Raw genomic sequence first — 13,633 nt, forward strand, 5'->3', positions numbered from 1 at the left:
AATTGTGTTTTTAAAGGGAATGATACAGGCTATGACATTGCTCACTTTTCCATGTGAGTTTTGGTATGTGCGGCAGGTTTGTTGTGCATCATACTGTACAGAACAGGAGAAATACTAAGACTTCCAAGCAGAGCAGCAGCCATAGGCCTGCAGGCTCCTGGGGTTTGAGTCAGATAAGTTGGCCATCCCTGAGACAGCCTGGGCATCAGAGGGACTCACAGACCCAATATTCTGTGTCATCATTGCCCTGCCCACCTTCAGGAAGGCGAATGATGTAGAAATTGCACGGTGTGCTGATCAGTATTAAATGTGATGCGCTGCAGCAGGCTTGCATTTTACATAGATTAAATGCTGGGCAGGAGAGGGTAGAAAAAGGTACACTAATGGGCTCACCCGGAGCACTTGTAGACTGGGGAACCCGAGTGTATTGGCACTTGCTAGTATCATCAGGGTATCCCCATGTTCCTGCAGCTTTCCTGTAGGTTCAGCATGGCCTGGTTAGCCAGCACACGTGGAGCTGAGGAGCTGGATTCTGCTTCTACCAAACTTGCCTAGGTGCTGCACCAGTCAATGAAACTGGATACAAACCTCAGAGCTGGGCTTTGAGCTGCATGTTGCCAGCAGCTGGGCTCAGTTTGCAGAATGAAGGGAGGTGGTAGGCTGGACTCTATCAAAAATGGATTTTGCTGGGAGCCTGTTGCTATTTTTGTAGGAGTTTACTCTGCTGCTTTGGAGCCATTGCAGCTGTCTAAAGTTGTAGTGCACACCTTGTTAGAAACACTTGTCCTTCCTGGTGTTGTGCTACCCCAGAGCCAAGTCTATCTCTCCAGAGGCTTTTGCCAGGAGCCAGGCCACTTACCCACCCAAGAAGAGCCTCCTGCAACATGGGCATTGCAATGGAGGGTGAGCCAGGGGCTTCCTTCCTCTTCCCTTTCCACTGCAAAGGTGGCACAGGGTGCAGTTGAGGCCTGAAGCCTGAACCAGAAACAGAAGGATAAAACACAGGCCAGAAACTCATTTCTCTGGAGTTACAGGGCAGTTTCTTTGTGGAAGTTATTAATTATTTTGCCTTCAATGGATGCAGTTAGGACCAGGATTTGGACCTGACCTATTTTAAGAATATCTGTTTAAGAACATGGTTTCCAAACTCAGTTTCAGCTTGGTGTGGTCTCATTCACATCAGCCAGCTGAGCTGCATTTTAGTGTGAACTAGCCTGAGCTAGCTTAAATATCTGCTTTAGACTGAATTAAACAGAGACAACCCAAATGGAGTCTTTACTGCCTTGCCAGCAGCTCAAGGTACAGTGCCATGAGAAACAGGTGCTGAAAGCTGGGAAAAGAGATCAATGGTAGGGGAAAAGTCAAGGGATTTGTCTACCCTTTGTGTTCTGCATGCGCTGCTGCGTGCTCAAGCCGTCAGGCCTGGCAAAGGCTGCATCTTCCTGCCTGTGCGTAGTGCCTGCCCTACTCCAAGCGCTGTGTAGGCAATAAGTAAACAAAGCAAAATTATTTGTTTCTTGACACTAGAGTTTACATTGAATCCCTGCTGTAAAGCTCCCTGCATTAGAACCCAAAATATTTTTTAAAGAATTCCTAGGAGGGTGCTGGCATATAATGACTAATTTTGTAAATCTTGCATTAAAAAGGGGGTTGTACATTGGAGAGACTTCGTCTATATTTAGAATAAAACTTCATGCTCCCGCTGCCAGGATGTGAGCTTAATTACAGCATGCTGCAAACTTTGCTTTGTGAAGGGTATTTTTCTGCACTGCTTGCTTCAAAAAGCACAGTTTTGCTGCTATTTTTATGATGCTTTTGTAACAGCAGCGGGAGTTGAAATGGGTTCGGTGAAACTTGAGAAGGATTCTCTGACAAAACCAGTGATAGTAGCTGTGCAGTTCCCAGCTCCTAACTTCTCACCAGCTGAAATGAATCAGTGTCAGGCAGAAGGCATAGCTGCTCGCTGTTCCTTTTTTCTTTTTTTTTTTTTCCCTCCTGTAACTTGCAATTCACTTTTCTATTATATACCCCAAATTATCTGTTAAGATTTTAATACAGATTCACTTTTGCTACTGTGTTTATGATTGGGTAACTGCTAGAGGATTGCAATAGGAAAATAAAACTGGTAAGTTACCAAGTTTTACGTCCAAAAACAATGAAAAAGTACCTGTGATTCAGGCTCCATGCCTTGAGAGATAACTGCTAGCTCCTTGTAATAATTGCCAAGCTGTAAGGAGACTTTTGTCCTTATCATGGAATCAGGACGTGGTTTGCAGTGGCTGGCACGCTCTGCTCCAGAGAATAGCAGAGCTGCTGCACCTGAGGTGTGGTGGTAGAGAGCTTGTGATATGTGTGTGTGTGTGTTATACCTGAACAGCAAAGGATCTTAAGGCTGCAGAGGCAAATATTTAGAAATCAGGAAACGTGGAAGATTTGGGGGGAGCAGGGGCTGGGTGGCGTGTGTTGTTTTTTTCTTAAGGCCTTTCTCCCTCATTCCGCAGAGTTGTTGTCTGTCTCCTTGCACTATGTGCATACAAGGTAACTCATGGTGGGAATCACATGTAGGGAAAGAGTTTTAGGTTAAGCAGCATTAAAAAAAAACTTGACCTCTCCCCAAACTGTGCCATGTGGAAGGATACACCTTTCTTATTCAGGTGGTGCAATTTGCATATCCTGAATGTTGCTAAGAGTGAGGATTACACTCTAAATTGCATCCATAGCTGTGAAGGACAGGAGGCACCTTTCAAAGTTCTCAAATGCAATGCAGGACTGAGTTCCCATTAAAATTATTCTGAGAAAACTGCATTGCTGTAAACACTCTGCTGTGGGAGGGGGTTTCAGTGTCTTGCACTAGCCAGATGTTGGGTGCTTCTCTTGGTCACTAAGTCCTGAAGACCCGAGCACTTGGTACCTCTGTGTAGTTAGCTGTCCATGAAGTCCTCAAATCTAGAACACCTACAGAGATACACAAGATGGAAGTGTTACCTGCTGAAAACATCTCACTTGATTTTGAGGGTCGTTTCATACTGAACCAGCAAGACGTGGAAGCCTCATATAAGCACAGGTGTGGGGAAGGCACATGGTAGTGCGTGGAAGGTCAGATTTCTGAGGGATTTCTTTGAAACTAAAGAAGAGAAACGCACACGTTTCTCCTTCTAGCACACTGGGGGAGCATTTACAGAATCACAGAATGGTGGGGGTTGGAAGGGAGCTCTGGAGATCATCTTGTCCAACCCCCCTGCTTGAGCAGGGACACCCAGAGCAGGGGGCACAGGAACGCATCCAGGCAGGGTTTGAATGTCTCCAGGGAAGGGACTCCACAACCTCCCTGGGCAGCCTGTGCCACTGCTCTGGCACCCTCACAGGAAAGAAGTTTTTCCTCATGTTTCGGTGGAGCTTCCTGTGTTCCAGCTTGTGCCCATTGACCCTTGGCCTGGCATTGGGCACTGCTGAAAAGAGCCTAGTCTCATCCTCTTGACATCTGCCCTTCAGATATTTATAAGTATTGATAAGATCCCCCCTCAGCCTTCTCTTCTCCAGGCTGAACAAACCCAGGTCTCTCAGCCTTTCCTCATAAGGGAGGTGCTCCAGTCCCCTGATCATCTTGGTAGCTCTCCACTGGACTTGCTCGAGCAGTTCCCTGTCCTTCTTAAACTGGGGGGCCCGAAACCGAACACGGTTTTGAGGCAGTAAGGGAAATTCCCAGGCAGTACTGCGGAGCGTGCAGCGACAGAGGGCGGTGGGCAGACAGGCAGCAAGGAGAGTTTTCCTATGCAAAGGTGTGGCTGCATGGGGAACCAGGAGGATCTGTGCTGGGGGAAGTAAAGCAGAGCCAAGGTACGCTTTGCTGTCTGATCAAACAACGGAATTGGAAAGTCCAAATTCAGTCTGTACTTATGAAAAGATTCCTTAAAGAAACAAAGCAGCATCTGCCCTCTTTTTTGTGGTTTTTTTTTTTTTTTTTTGTGGGTTTTTTTTCTTTCCTAATATTGATTGGAGCTGTCATAATGTGGGCAAAAAACCCACTTTTTTAAAATGGTAGTAGAGAATTTTTCTGCAAAATATTTATTTTGTCAACACACTACAATAAAAAGTAAATATGACACAAGTTGCTGGGAGAAATATTATTTTCACTCTTGCAAATAGTAATGTAAATGTTAAACTTGCTTTTATTTCCTCCCCTTGGTTTTTAAAAGGAAAATAAAATAATTGGCCAGATGTCTTTGAGATTTCATGATAGATTACACAGTACAGAAGCTTGACACCTGGTAGAAATTCTCCTTTCTGCAATGCTTTTATAATATAACAATATAAATTAGTGTATCTAAGGTAAACTGTTTTGCTACCCCATGGGAGTCTCACAAATTTCTCCCATTAGCATGGTGCAAGGATTCTATTGAGACTGCCCACCTGATGAGCAGAAATCAACACAAGTGGCATTTGCGAAATCCCAAAAGAGAGGTTAGAGTTGGAAATAATAATAATTGAAAACATTTTTAATTTAGACAGGCCCACGCTCAAAGACATTTCAGTATCTCACTAGAAAATTACTGCTGCAATAATAAACCATCCCGATGGCTTGGGGTGGGTAAAATAATTCGAGATCATGAGGTGGTATTTTGCATGTGTGCTGTGTTTCTTGGCTTTGTTTTAACAGTATCATGGCAGCCCTCCCCTGAGAAGGGTGCTCATTTCCTATATAAAGGATGAAAAGCTCCCTCATTTTCTGAAACACTGCAGATCCCTCTGTTCCCAGAAACTTACTTGAGTAGCATTGCTATCTGAGAGTCGAACAAATAAACCTCACTTTTCCCTGCTTTCCCTGGGTTTTGGACTGTTGGCTCGAACAATGCTTCTCACAGCGAAGGAAAGAACTTGTTGAGCTGAATTTGTTAATTATGGGCCAAATATTGATGTTCTGGTTCTGCACTTACCTATTCTAAGATGATGTAAAAACAGAGCCTAGACCTTCATAATTCTGGTTTTGCTATATTGACAGTGTGCCAGAAAAAAAAGTGGCACCGTCTGGGAAAAGTATAATGAATATTTTTGCCTAGAACAACTTTGGTGTGTTTATGTTTCTTTAAACATAATCTAAGACATTTAAAATAAACCTTTCTGTCAGTGAGATCTAAGCACCAGCCTCTCGACAATTCTTGCAGCAATTAAGAATTACATAACAATCTGATTGTTATGAGTCAAAATAATAAACTAGTAAGGATTAATCCAATATTTGGCTAGGAAAAAAGGAGACTGAGTGTCTTGTCTTTCTTTGGGCTGTGCAGAGAAAAGCTCTTCCACCGATGACCAAAGCTTTTGGAAGCGAAGGGACTGAAATGGATGATTTAATATACCTTCATAGAACAAATGTTCTGACTAATACCTTGCCCAGGGCATTAAGTAAATGGCAAAGCAGAGAATTTCTTTGCTAAACATGGTTCTATTTGCATGAAGGTACTTCCTCTATGAATTGGGCTGCTGGATGCTGAAAAATATTGGCTTTCTGAGGCAGACTGGGCAGAGGGTTTAATAAACAGAACATTTTAACCTACTGGTGGTCTCTCTTCAACCCTTCCTGCTCTTTAAAGGCTTCTGTAGCATCTCTGCATAAGAGGTAGTTTTAAGTGAGAATGCCGTGATTTTTCCCCCCCCCCGACCTGGAAGGAATAAAATCTCCTTACTCCTAGTCCCAGTATCAGTATTCTGCACCAGGGAGAGCTGTATTAATGCTATTAATTGTCTCTTTAATGTATTGTTGCTTCATTGTAAGGCTACTGCTGGCACCTCAGAGCCTGATCTGGCAGGAATGGCCAAGTGGAAAATAGGCATCTTGAGACCTCTGTCCTCTGGCTCCCTGGAGAAGTGTAGGTGGGTGGAAAGGAGGAGCAGGGAAGCACTGAAGAGAGCAATGATCTGTCTGCCTCCTTCCTCCTGCAAGTGGCAGTGCTGGAAACCTCAGTCTGTTTAGGATGTAAGTCTTTCTATCAGAGATCAAAATCATGACAGGTCTAAGTTGAAAGTCACTTCTATCATCTTCTCTCCCCAGACCCTAAGGTAGTAACAGCAAGCCTCTGGTTTTACAGCACGCCCAGGATGGACCTCAGGAAGCAGAGAGGCATGGAAGGTCAAGGGTCACCTCTTACTGTAATACGTTTATCAGACCCAAAGTTTGATTGGCCAAATTAGATCGGGTAAATATTTAGCAGGCACAGGCTGCCCTGCCTGTAAACATCAAGAAGTATATGATATACGACAGGGTAAACAACCAATAGCTCAGCAAATGCAAGCACAACACAGGGCATTCACGCCTCCGATCCGGGGCACGGCCTCCTTGGCAGAGCCCCAGCTGCAGAAGAGCCAGTGTGCAAGGGGCAGCCAGGCTGGGTACGGGGCTGGCCTTGCAAACTAAATGGGAAAGAGAAGAAAAGGACATTCTCCTTTCTCTTCCTTCTTAAAATCAGCGCTGGGTGATGTTTCTGTTATTTTGGACACGTTTCAGAAATAAACATCAATAGGAGCTAGAGAAGCAGAGCTAGCACCAGCACAGTCTTTGTGTACTTTCACTCCACGGGGTTTCCTCTTCCCTCCTGTCGCTTATTCTTCTGAGGAGACTTTTCTGACTAAGACAATAGCAGGCTCCTTTGCTACTGGCTCTCTTTGTGTCAGTCCACCAGCAGGGGATGCTTTGTAAGCCAGAATGAAGATAAAGTCCCGGAAGACCAAGTAATCAGAATGAAGCAGGGGGGCTACCCACAAAGTACAACTCGAGTTTTCTCTAATTTAGTGGCATTCACAGCTGGGTTGTGGTCACGGCTGACACAAGACAGCTGGTTCCTGGTGGATCTGAGTCTTCACCGCTACGTGTTACTTGAAAAATCTGCCAACTTCCTGAGGTCGTTCTGGCCAGCAAGGAGTGGGTAGGCGGGAGCTGCCATAGGAATTCGTTGCCAAAATCAGGCAGCCCAAAAGGGCGCCTGCTTGGCCTACCAATGATATCTGTCTTGGTTCTGATTTGCAGCTGTTACCCAGGTAGGGGATTTATGTGAGGTGTAGATCAGAATCTAGAATTATATTCAGCACAGGAACGTTTCAATTCTGGGAGTTCTGGTTCAGAGCGATCACTTCTTCAAATTACAAAAAAATAATCCCTCAGCTTTTATTGGAAGGGCTTCCAGGGAAGGCCTTCAACAGATTTATACTGTTTCTTTCAATCTGTACAACACTGCTGCTGCTAGAGTCTGTGTGCTTGCTTCCAAAGGAGAATGGCAGACAACACAACGTGTACGTACAATGCCAAATGTGTCAATTCCATAGGCAGAACTATCAGCCTGGCTACTAATATAGAAGTGCCAAGAGGAGCATTATATTTGTTTAGACTTTTTTTTTTTTCCTTTTTTGAAGCTTTCTACAACATCTTCTTGTGCAGAACAGATGCAAGGCAAAAGTACAGCTTGAACAGATGCAAATCAAATAACTAGCAGAGATCTGAAATGTGTAGTGAACTTTCTCACACTTCCGTATGCTTCACTGTGCACTGAGAGGGAGGAGGCTGTTACAAGTAGAGGTAGGTGACTGTGTTTCCTATTTAAAAAGAGCACCCCGGCAACATGTCCGAGGAAACATAAGCTGGAGTCTGGAGTTCTCTGGGCCACAGTGGGGCCTGAGTGACTTGGAGGGAGTTGGGTACCTGTGTCAAAGCTAGGTGAGGTTTCCTGCGAGCATCACTGTTAGTTGTCTGTGAATAGCATGGCCTCTGAAAAATGGGTTTGAGATCTGAGTTCCAGGTTGGCATCTGAATTTTGAGCCCTAAGAAGTTACCATTGCCAGCTACTGGAGTTGCATTACTCCAAGCAGTTCATCACTATTGATACCATGTTCAAAGTTAATAACCACTTCTCTGATCATCTAAACATGCAATAGAGAAATGAAAAAGTAGAAATAGAGAAATGAGAAAGTGTGTGCCTACTAGATGACCTTAAAATTACATTGTAGGATTGATAGATCCTGATGAAATTCCCGTGCACCCCTTCCCCCCCCCGTCTTCTGTAGCAGAACCTGTACTTGCCCTACTCTGGGCCTAGAAACCAAGATTGGAGGTGACAACCACTACTCCTTACTCTTCACATCACCAGTTTATCTTGCTCCCACTTTTTGCTGCCCCTTCATGGGGGCAGAGCTAATGCACTGCTGCTTGTAGCAGGGTACTTCCTTGGAGGCCTGGAACTGCAAACAAATCATGTAGTCTGCATGTGGTTGTTTGGATTTCTAATCTGATGAAACTTTGCTCCAGATTCTCCCTAGAGGAAATGAAGCAGGAAATGGCATTTTCTCCATTTCCTTTACCTCAGCGTCGCCCTGTGCATCCTCTGATGAGATGATACTATGCTTGAGAAACACTATGGGGATTTTTTCCCCCCGCCCAGGCTTTTCTCCTGACAAATGTTGTCTCAGTCAATCCTTCCATTTATTTCCCTTGGAAGTGTGAATTATAAGAACATTCAGGGTTTTTATCTAAGCAGATTGGACATACAGACATCAATTTATTACACTTTCTTCCACACTATTGATTAATAGGAAACTATCTCCATTGTGTAGGCCTAGGTTCTGGAAAAGGCTTATTTATTCTCAGGAATGGTCTACTCAAACTGTGAATGTATAGCTATGCTATCACAGTGCATTTTATTCAGAGGGGATGGGAAGGAGGAAATTCTTGCTGCTTTAAACCTTACTCTGTTTTTTGCCTATCTCCTGGAGCCAGATCCCAAAGATGGAAACCAATCAGTCCCTTCAGAGGTACCATTTTAAATCAAATAGTGAAATATGTTCTAAACAAGTAACAAGTGTGCAATGTATGCCTTCAAGTAACTGAATCTTAAAAATTAGTAATAATTTCATCCCAAAACGAAAATCTCCATGGGATTTCATCTTCAGTGGCCCTGCCTACACATATGTTTTGTTGCTTGGGCTGGTCCATGTCAGAGAGCACGTGTGGCAGGGTCCAGGGCCAGCTTGGTGCCCACAGAGATTCAGGTCTGAAGGGAACAAGTGAAAACTGGAAGTCCCTGAAGTGGGAGGAGAGCTGGGGGCAGGCAGACCTTGAAGAAGCTGAAGGGACCATTGGGTCCCTTCCTCAAGTCCCAAGATATCTCCTTAGTGGTTCACCAGCAACAGATGCAAAGACAATAGGTGGCAGATCCTCTAGTCACTGTGCCAGAGTTAAGAGTGAAAATAACATCTAGGACACTTTGCAGTATTTAGAAGCCTAGTCTGCCTTTCATGATATAGCTCCCCAGGCACCTCAAAGCTGACGGTATGGCTTGTGTCAGGACTTGAAGCTTACCAACTCTCCAGCTTGGTAGGGCCAGGAGAGCCTGTTGTGGTGTTAAGGGATAAGCAGTATGTCAGGATGTAAAAGAAATAAAAAAGCCTCATCATCCCATGTATAGGTGGTTGTGAGAGCGCAAAGCCCTTCACTGACTGGAGCAAATGCTGATACTCCTTGTGGGATGCTGTGGCTGGACCCCACCACAGGACTCTGCAACTTCCTCTCACTACTGAAGGCAAGCAAGTGGGAAATCTACCTTTCCTGTCAATCAGAGCTTCCCCAAGTAATGGCAGAAGGACAAAATTGGCAGGATTCTTGTCAGTTTTGCTGCTGCCCATAGGGTACTGATTATCATTAATGAGTCTTATTGATTTCACTGTGCGGCTTCTTTGGAACAACAGGAGAAGCCTGTCTGCACACTCAGAAGCACAGCACGGCAGTGGGTCATATTTGGAAAGTTATCTGTGCAATCACAAGGGCTGGATTTTTCTTTTGTTGTTGTTTTGTTTTGTTCAAATTAAAGGCTAGATTCTGCAGAACCTGATGATTTCGAGAGCCACATCCTTCCCCAGTCTCATCAGGAAATCATTCCACTTACCACTGGTGAGTAGGTGAGTGGGTTTCTCAATCCCTCACAGAAGCCATATTCTCAGCTTCAAGAGAGGGAAGGAGTTGTAATGTGACAGGAGTCTCTTGGGGATCTCTGGGTCTGATGCTTTCAAGACAGCCTGGTTTTTGGTTGTTTTGGTAGCGGTTAGCTCTGGCTGTTGCATCGCTCCACCCACGAGGACGGTGCTCTTTGCCCTGTCTTCTTAGTAGTAGTCATCCTTGTTGTAAGGTGTGGAAATTAGATGTCCAGGTTCAAAACCCTAACTGAAGGGCAGTGTGTGGAAGGATTCCCCCTTTACCTAGACATTATGTCTCCAGCTCATCCTCCCCCCACTCCTCGGTCCTGGGAAGGAATGCCAGCAAAAACAAGTGCTGTTTGTTTGTTTGTATTTTGCTACAAAACTGAAAATAGGAAAGTTACTGTACTTTTTTTTTTAGCAAAACAGATGTTTCCCAACAGTTTTTCCCTCTTGGTTGAAAGCCCCTAATTTCTGTCAGAGCACCCATCGGGCAGTCACTCTTTAACTAGCTGTACTCAGGCTGCCAGTGGCATCCTGTTGCCTGCACTGAGTTTTGAGTCTACAGGGGGTTTGCAGCTCCCAGAGTAACTCCTGAGAGCAGAAGGCGAGATCTTGGCATTAACTCCATCCTCTCCCCACAAGTTGTTCTCTTAAATTGTAGAAAACAAATAAGGAAACAATCTTCCTCCCGCAGATAGCCCTTTCTAAAAGAAGACAGTGCTTCCTCTCCCTGCCCTCCTCCTTTCAGCATGGCAAACGGCAGTGCCTCCAGATGGGAGTGACGGCAGCCCAGTGACTTTTATCCTTTGGTAATCAGTTAATTGGCGCAGCCCTCTACCTTTCAGCCTGCACTTCTTAGGATCACACCAGATTTCTGACCCATGATAACTTTGCTTTGAGGGGACAGCTTGGTCCTTAAGCCCATTAGCCAGATGCCAGGCCTGGCTGGGGCGATGACGGGTAGCTCTGGGCACGGGCAGGTGTCCGTTGTGCGCTGCCGGCCACGTCCTTCCATGGGATGCACCTGGATCACAGGACTGGGGACTGAGCTCTGAGGAGGGCAGATTCCCCCACAAAGGTATCTCCCCAAAATCTCACCTATACGCACAATCCCTGCACTGCAGAGGGGGGAGGAGGGTTTCAGCCACCTCAGCAGCCAGAGGTCTGGGACACAGCTAGGGGCATGATGCCAAGCCTGCTGTCTCGCTGGCCTGATCTGGTGTGGCAAATCCCCTTTTCCTAGGTTCCTGAGGGTAGCTGTGGCCATGGCAAGTGCTTGGAAAACTTTCCACAATGTTTGTGAAGTTGCCCTCGGAGTGAGGCCATCTTATAGACTCTGTTTAAAATAAAAAATTTAAAAAAAAAGAAGTATAAAATGGAAACATTCCCTTGCTTCCCCATCTCCTTATCTCTCACTTAAAAGTAAAGGAAGTAGAACATTTTAAAGCAGCCTTGTTTCTATGGATTAAATGAATTGAAATACAGCTGCTTCCTCCCTTGATTTTCTGCCCTCTGCCAGGTAAAGAGCTGGTCCATTGAAATATTGACTATCATTAGTCTGAGATTTGGATTTTTTCATCTCTCGATGGAGCACAGATCTTTTTTTGGTTACCATCAACCCTCTATCGTAGCTGTTCCTGTGTAAGACTTCCCCTTTGATATGACGATGACTTTGTACAGGGGAAGGACCTTTACCAGAAGAAGAATTGTTTCAAGAATTGATGAAGGGTGAAAAGAAATTGGCAGCATATCATTAAAAAAAAAAAAAAAGGATAGACGGCACACCTTGGCATATAGACGAAGGGGGAGGGAGGCGGCTCTGTGAAGGCAGCAGAGAGCATTGCTAACAGGCCAGCTTAAAGCCCTCTTAACAATGTGCAGTTGCTCTCCCCAGCTCGTCCATTGATTTCTTCCTGCCCTCCATAGGCCTGGCTACAGTTAAACCTTGTGTCCTCCACATGATGCTGAACCGAATCAGATTTTGCTTTTAGTTGTTCGATCAAATTTTCCTTCCTCGAGCTTAGAAGGCACACTTGGGACTTTATAGTAATTGCCTCCCCACGCTGAACTGCTGATACCTTTATTGGATTGGCGTAGGGTTTCAGAGGACTGTGTTTAACATGCAGTGAGCCGCAGCAATGCAAACAGCTCCAGTGTTTAAACAAGCATCCATTAGGCCAGGAAACAAGACAGTGCCAGCCCATTTGGTGCTCTTTAGAGCTGGCAGCTTAAGGGGAATGGTGCAGCAGGGCTTGCCTGGGAGGGGGCAGGATGGGGGAGACACAAATGCAGTGTCAGGAAAACAAGCAAAGCATCTCTGTAGGTTTGAGAGAAATGAGCCGGGGCGGGGGGGAACTTGCGACTGGGGACATGTGCAAAGCTCATTAATATCTCATTATGTTCGAATTGCAGTCTCCCAGCAGATTGGCATTAACATGTGATGTGCTGGAGGAAGGGGCTACGGGAGAGTGGCAGGGATATTTTAAGCAAGCTATTTTTTTTTCTTTTTTCCTTTACATCGAAGAAGCGGAAAAAATAGTGTGCGCAGGGCAAGGTGCCAGCAAACCACGACGTTTTGTGCATCAGCCCAATACAATACACTTCATCAAACAAGAACAGTGCTCGGTTGGGCTTATCATAGTACCCACTAGCATCTTTCAGTATTTCTAATAAATCTCCTTTATTTTCAGGAGTGCTTAACTCAGCTGTAAAATTTGGCTCAGTGTGAAACTTCCAATATTCAGGATCTCAGTCCGTCACCCCACAATGGACAGACTGGGGAGTCTGGGGGGTACTTGGGCATTTTGCTCCCTTCTGTAAGTTTGTAGATAGAATGATGTCTGAAATACTTTTTCTCATGCTCCTAGACTGAAATAGCTTTTGTGTTATCCTTAACTGGAGCATTGCAGTCATTAGCTTATCAGCTGATAAGCTGCAGTCATTAGCTTATCAGCTGACATCAGTGCCCCTGCTGGCTTCTGCAAGACCACATACATTTTTCTGATAAAATCTTGGCTGCCACGGTACTGGGAAAATACCCATTAGTTTTAGGGCCGGTTATTCCTTGAGTTTCTATACCTGAACATGTAAATCCTCTTTGAAAATAAAAGGCAACTCCCAACAATGGCTTGTTCAAAAAGAACAAACAATCAAGGACTTTCTGTAGCAGGCTCTTCTCCCTGGGCTCCCAGATGCAGAGGTGCATGATTTGTCTCGGTAAACTTTCATTGAGAAGACTGGAGTTGCGAGAGGGATGGAGAATGTGCTTCTGTTGTACTCTGCAGCACTGGACTTTCGTGCAGAAATGTTATACTGACATGTACCAATGAAACCCGTGGATTTTGCTTTTCTGCAGACACCTAGTCATTCTACTATTGCATACAAAAATCATTTTAATAGGTGCTGTATTTGAGGAGACGTTTACAGCCAAACTGTAAGAAAGTCATTCTTCTTCAACTCCTTTTGCGCTACAAGAGCAAAACAATGGGTAAATTAGTTCTGACTCTTATGAAATGGTTGCAAGCCCATAGATCTTGGTTCAGACTGCGTATTATGTTTGAACTTTATTGCCCAGGCTATTTGTTATGTGTTTATCCTTCCTAGTAAACTTTCTTTTGCTTTTATGGAACAATATTGGAGCCCTCCAGTGGCCAAACTAATCATTCTGAGGAATGGAGTT

At 44.8% G+C, this 13,633-nt stretch overlaps 1 protein-coding gene across 6 annotated transcripts in view; it reads left to right on the forward strand.

Moving 5' to 3' along the window:
* The window catches only part of MAML3 (mastermind like transcriptional coactivator 3), a 255,986-nt gene that overhangs the window by 133,635 nt on the left and 108,718 nt on the right, over window positions 1-13,633 (forward strand). Inside the window, exon 1 of one of the 6 annotated variants that reach the window (XM_075090546.1) lies at window positions 7,493-7,564. The exons of the other annotated variants lie outside the window; for them this stretch is intronic. Within the exon in view, the coding sequence (XP_074946647.1) occupies window positions 7,520-7,564 (45 nt within the window). The 5' untranslated portion in view covers window positions 7,493-7,519. Of the gene's footprint in view, window positions 1-7,492; window positions 7,565-13,633 lie in introns of those variants that run through there. 6 annotated transcript variants of the gene reach the window in all.

Source organism: Phalacrocorax aristotelis, chromosome 4 (assembly GCF_949628215.1).
Source record: "Phalacrocorax aristotelis chromosome 4, bGulAri2.1, whole genome shotgun sequence".
In the NCBI taxonomy this organism is placed as follows: Eukaryota; Metazoa; Chordata; class Aves; order Suliformes; family Phalacrocoracidae; genus Phalacrocorax; species Phalacrocorax aristotelis.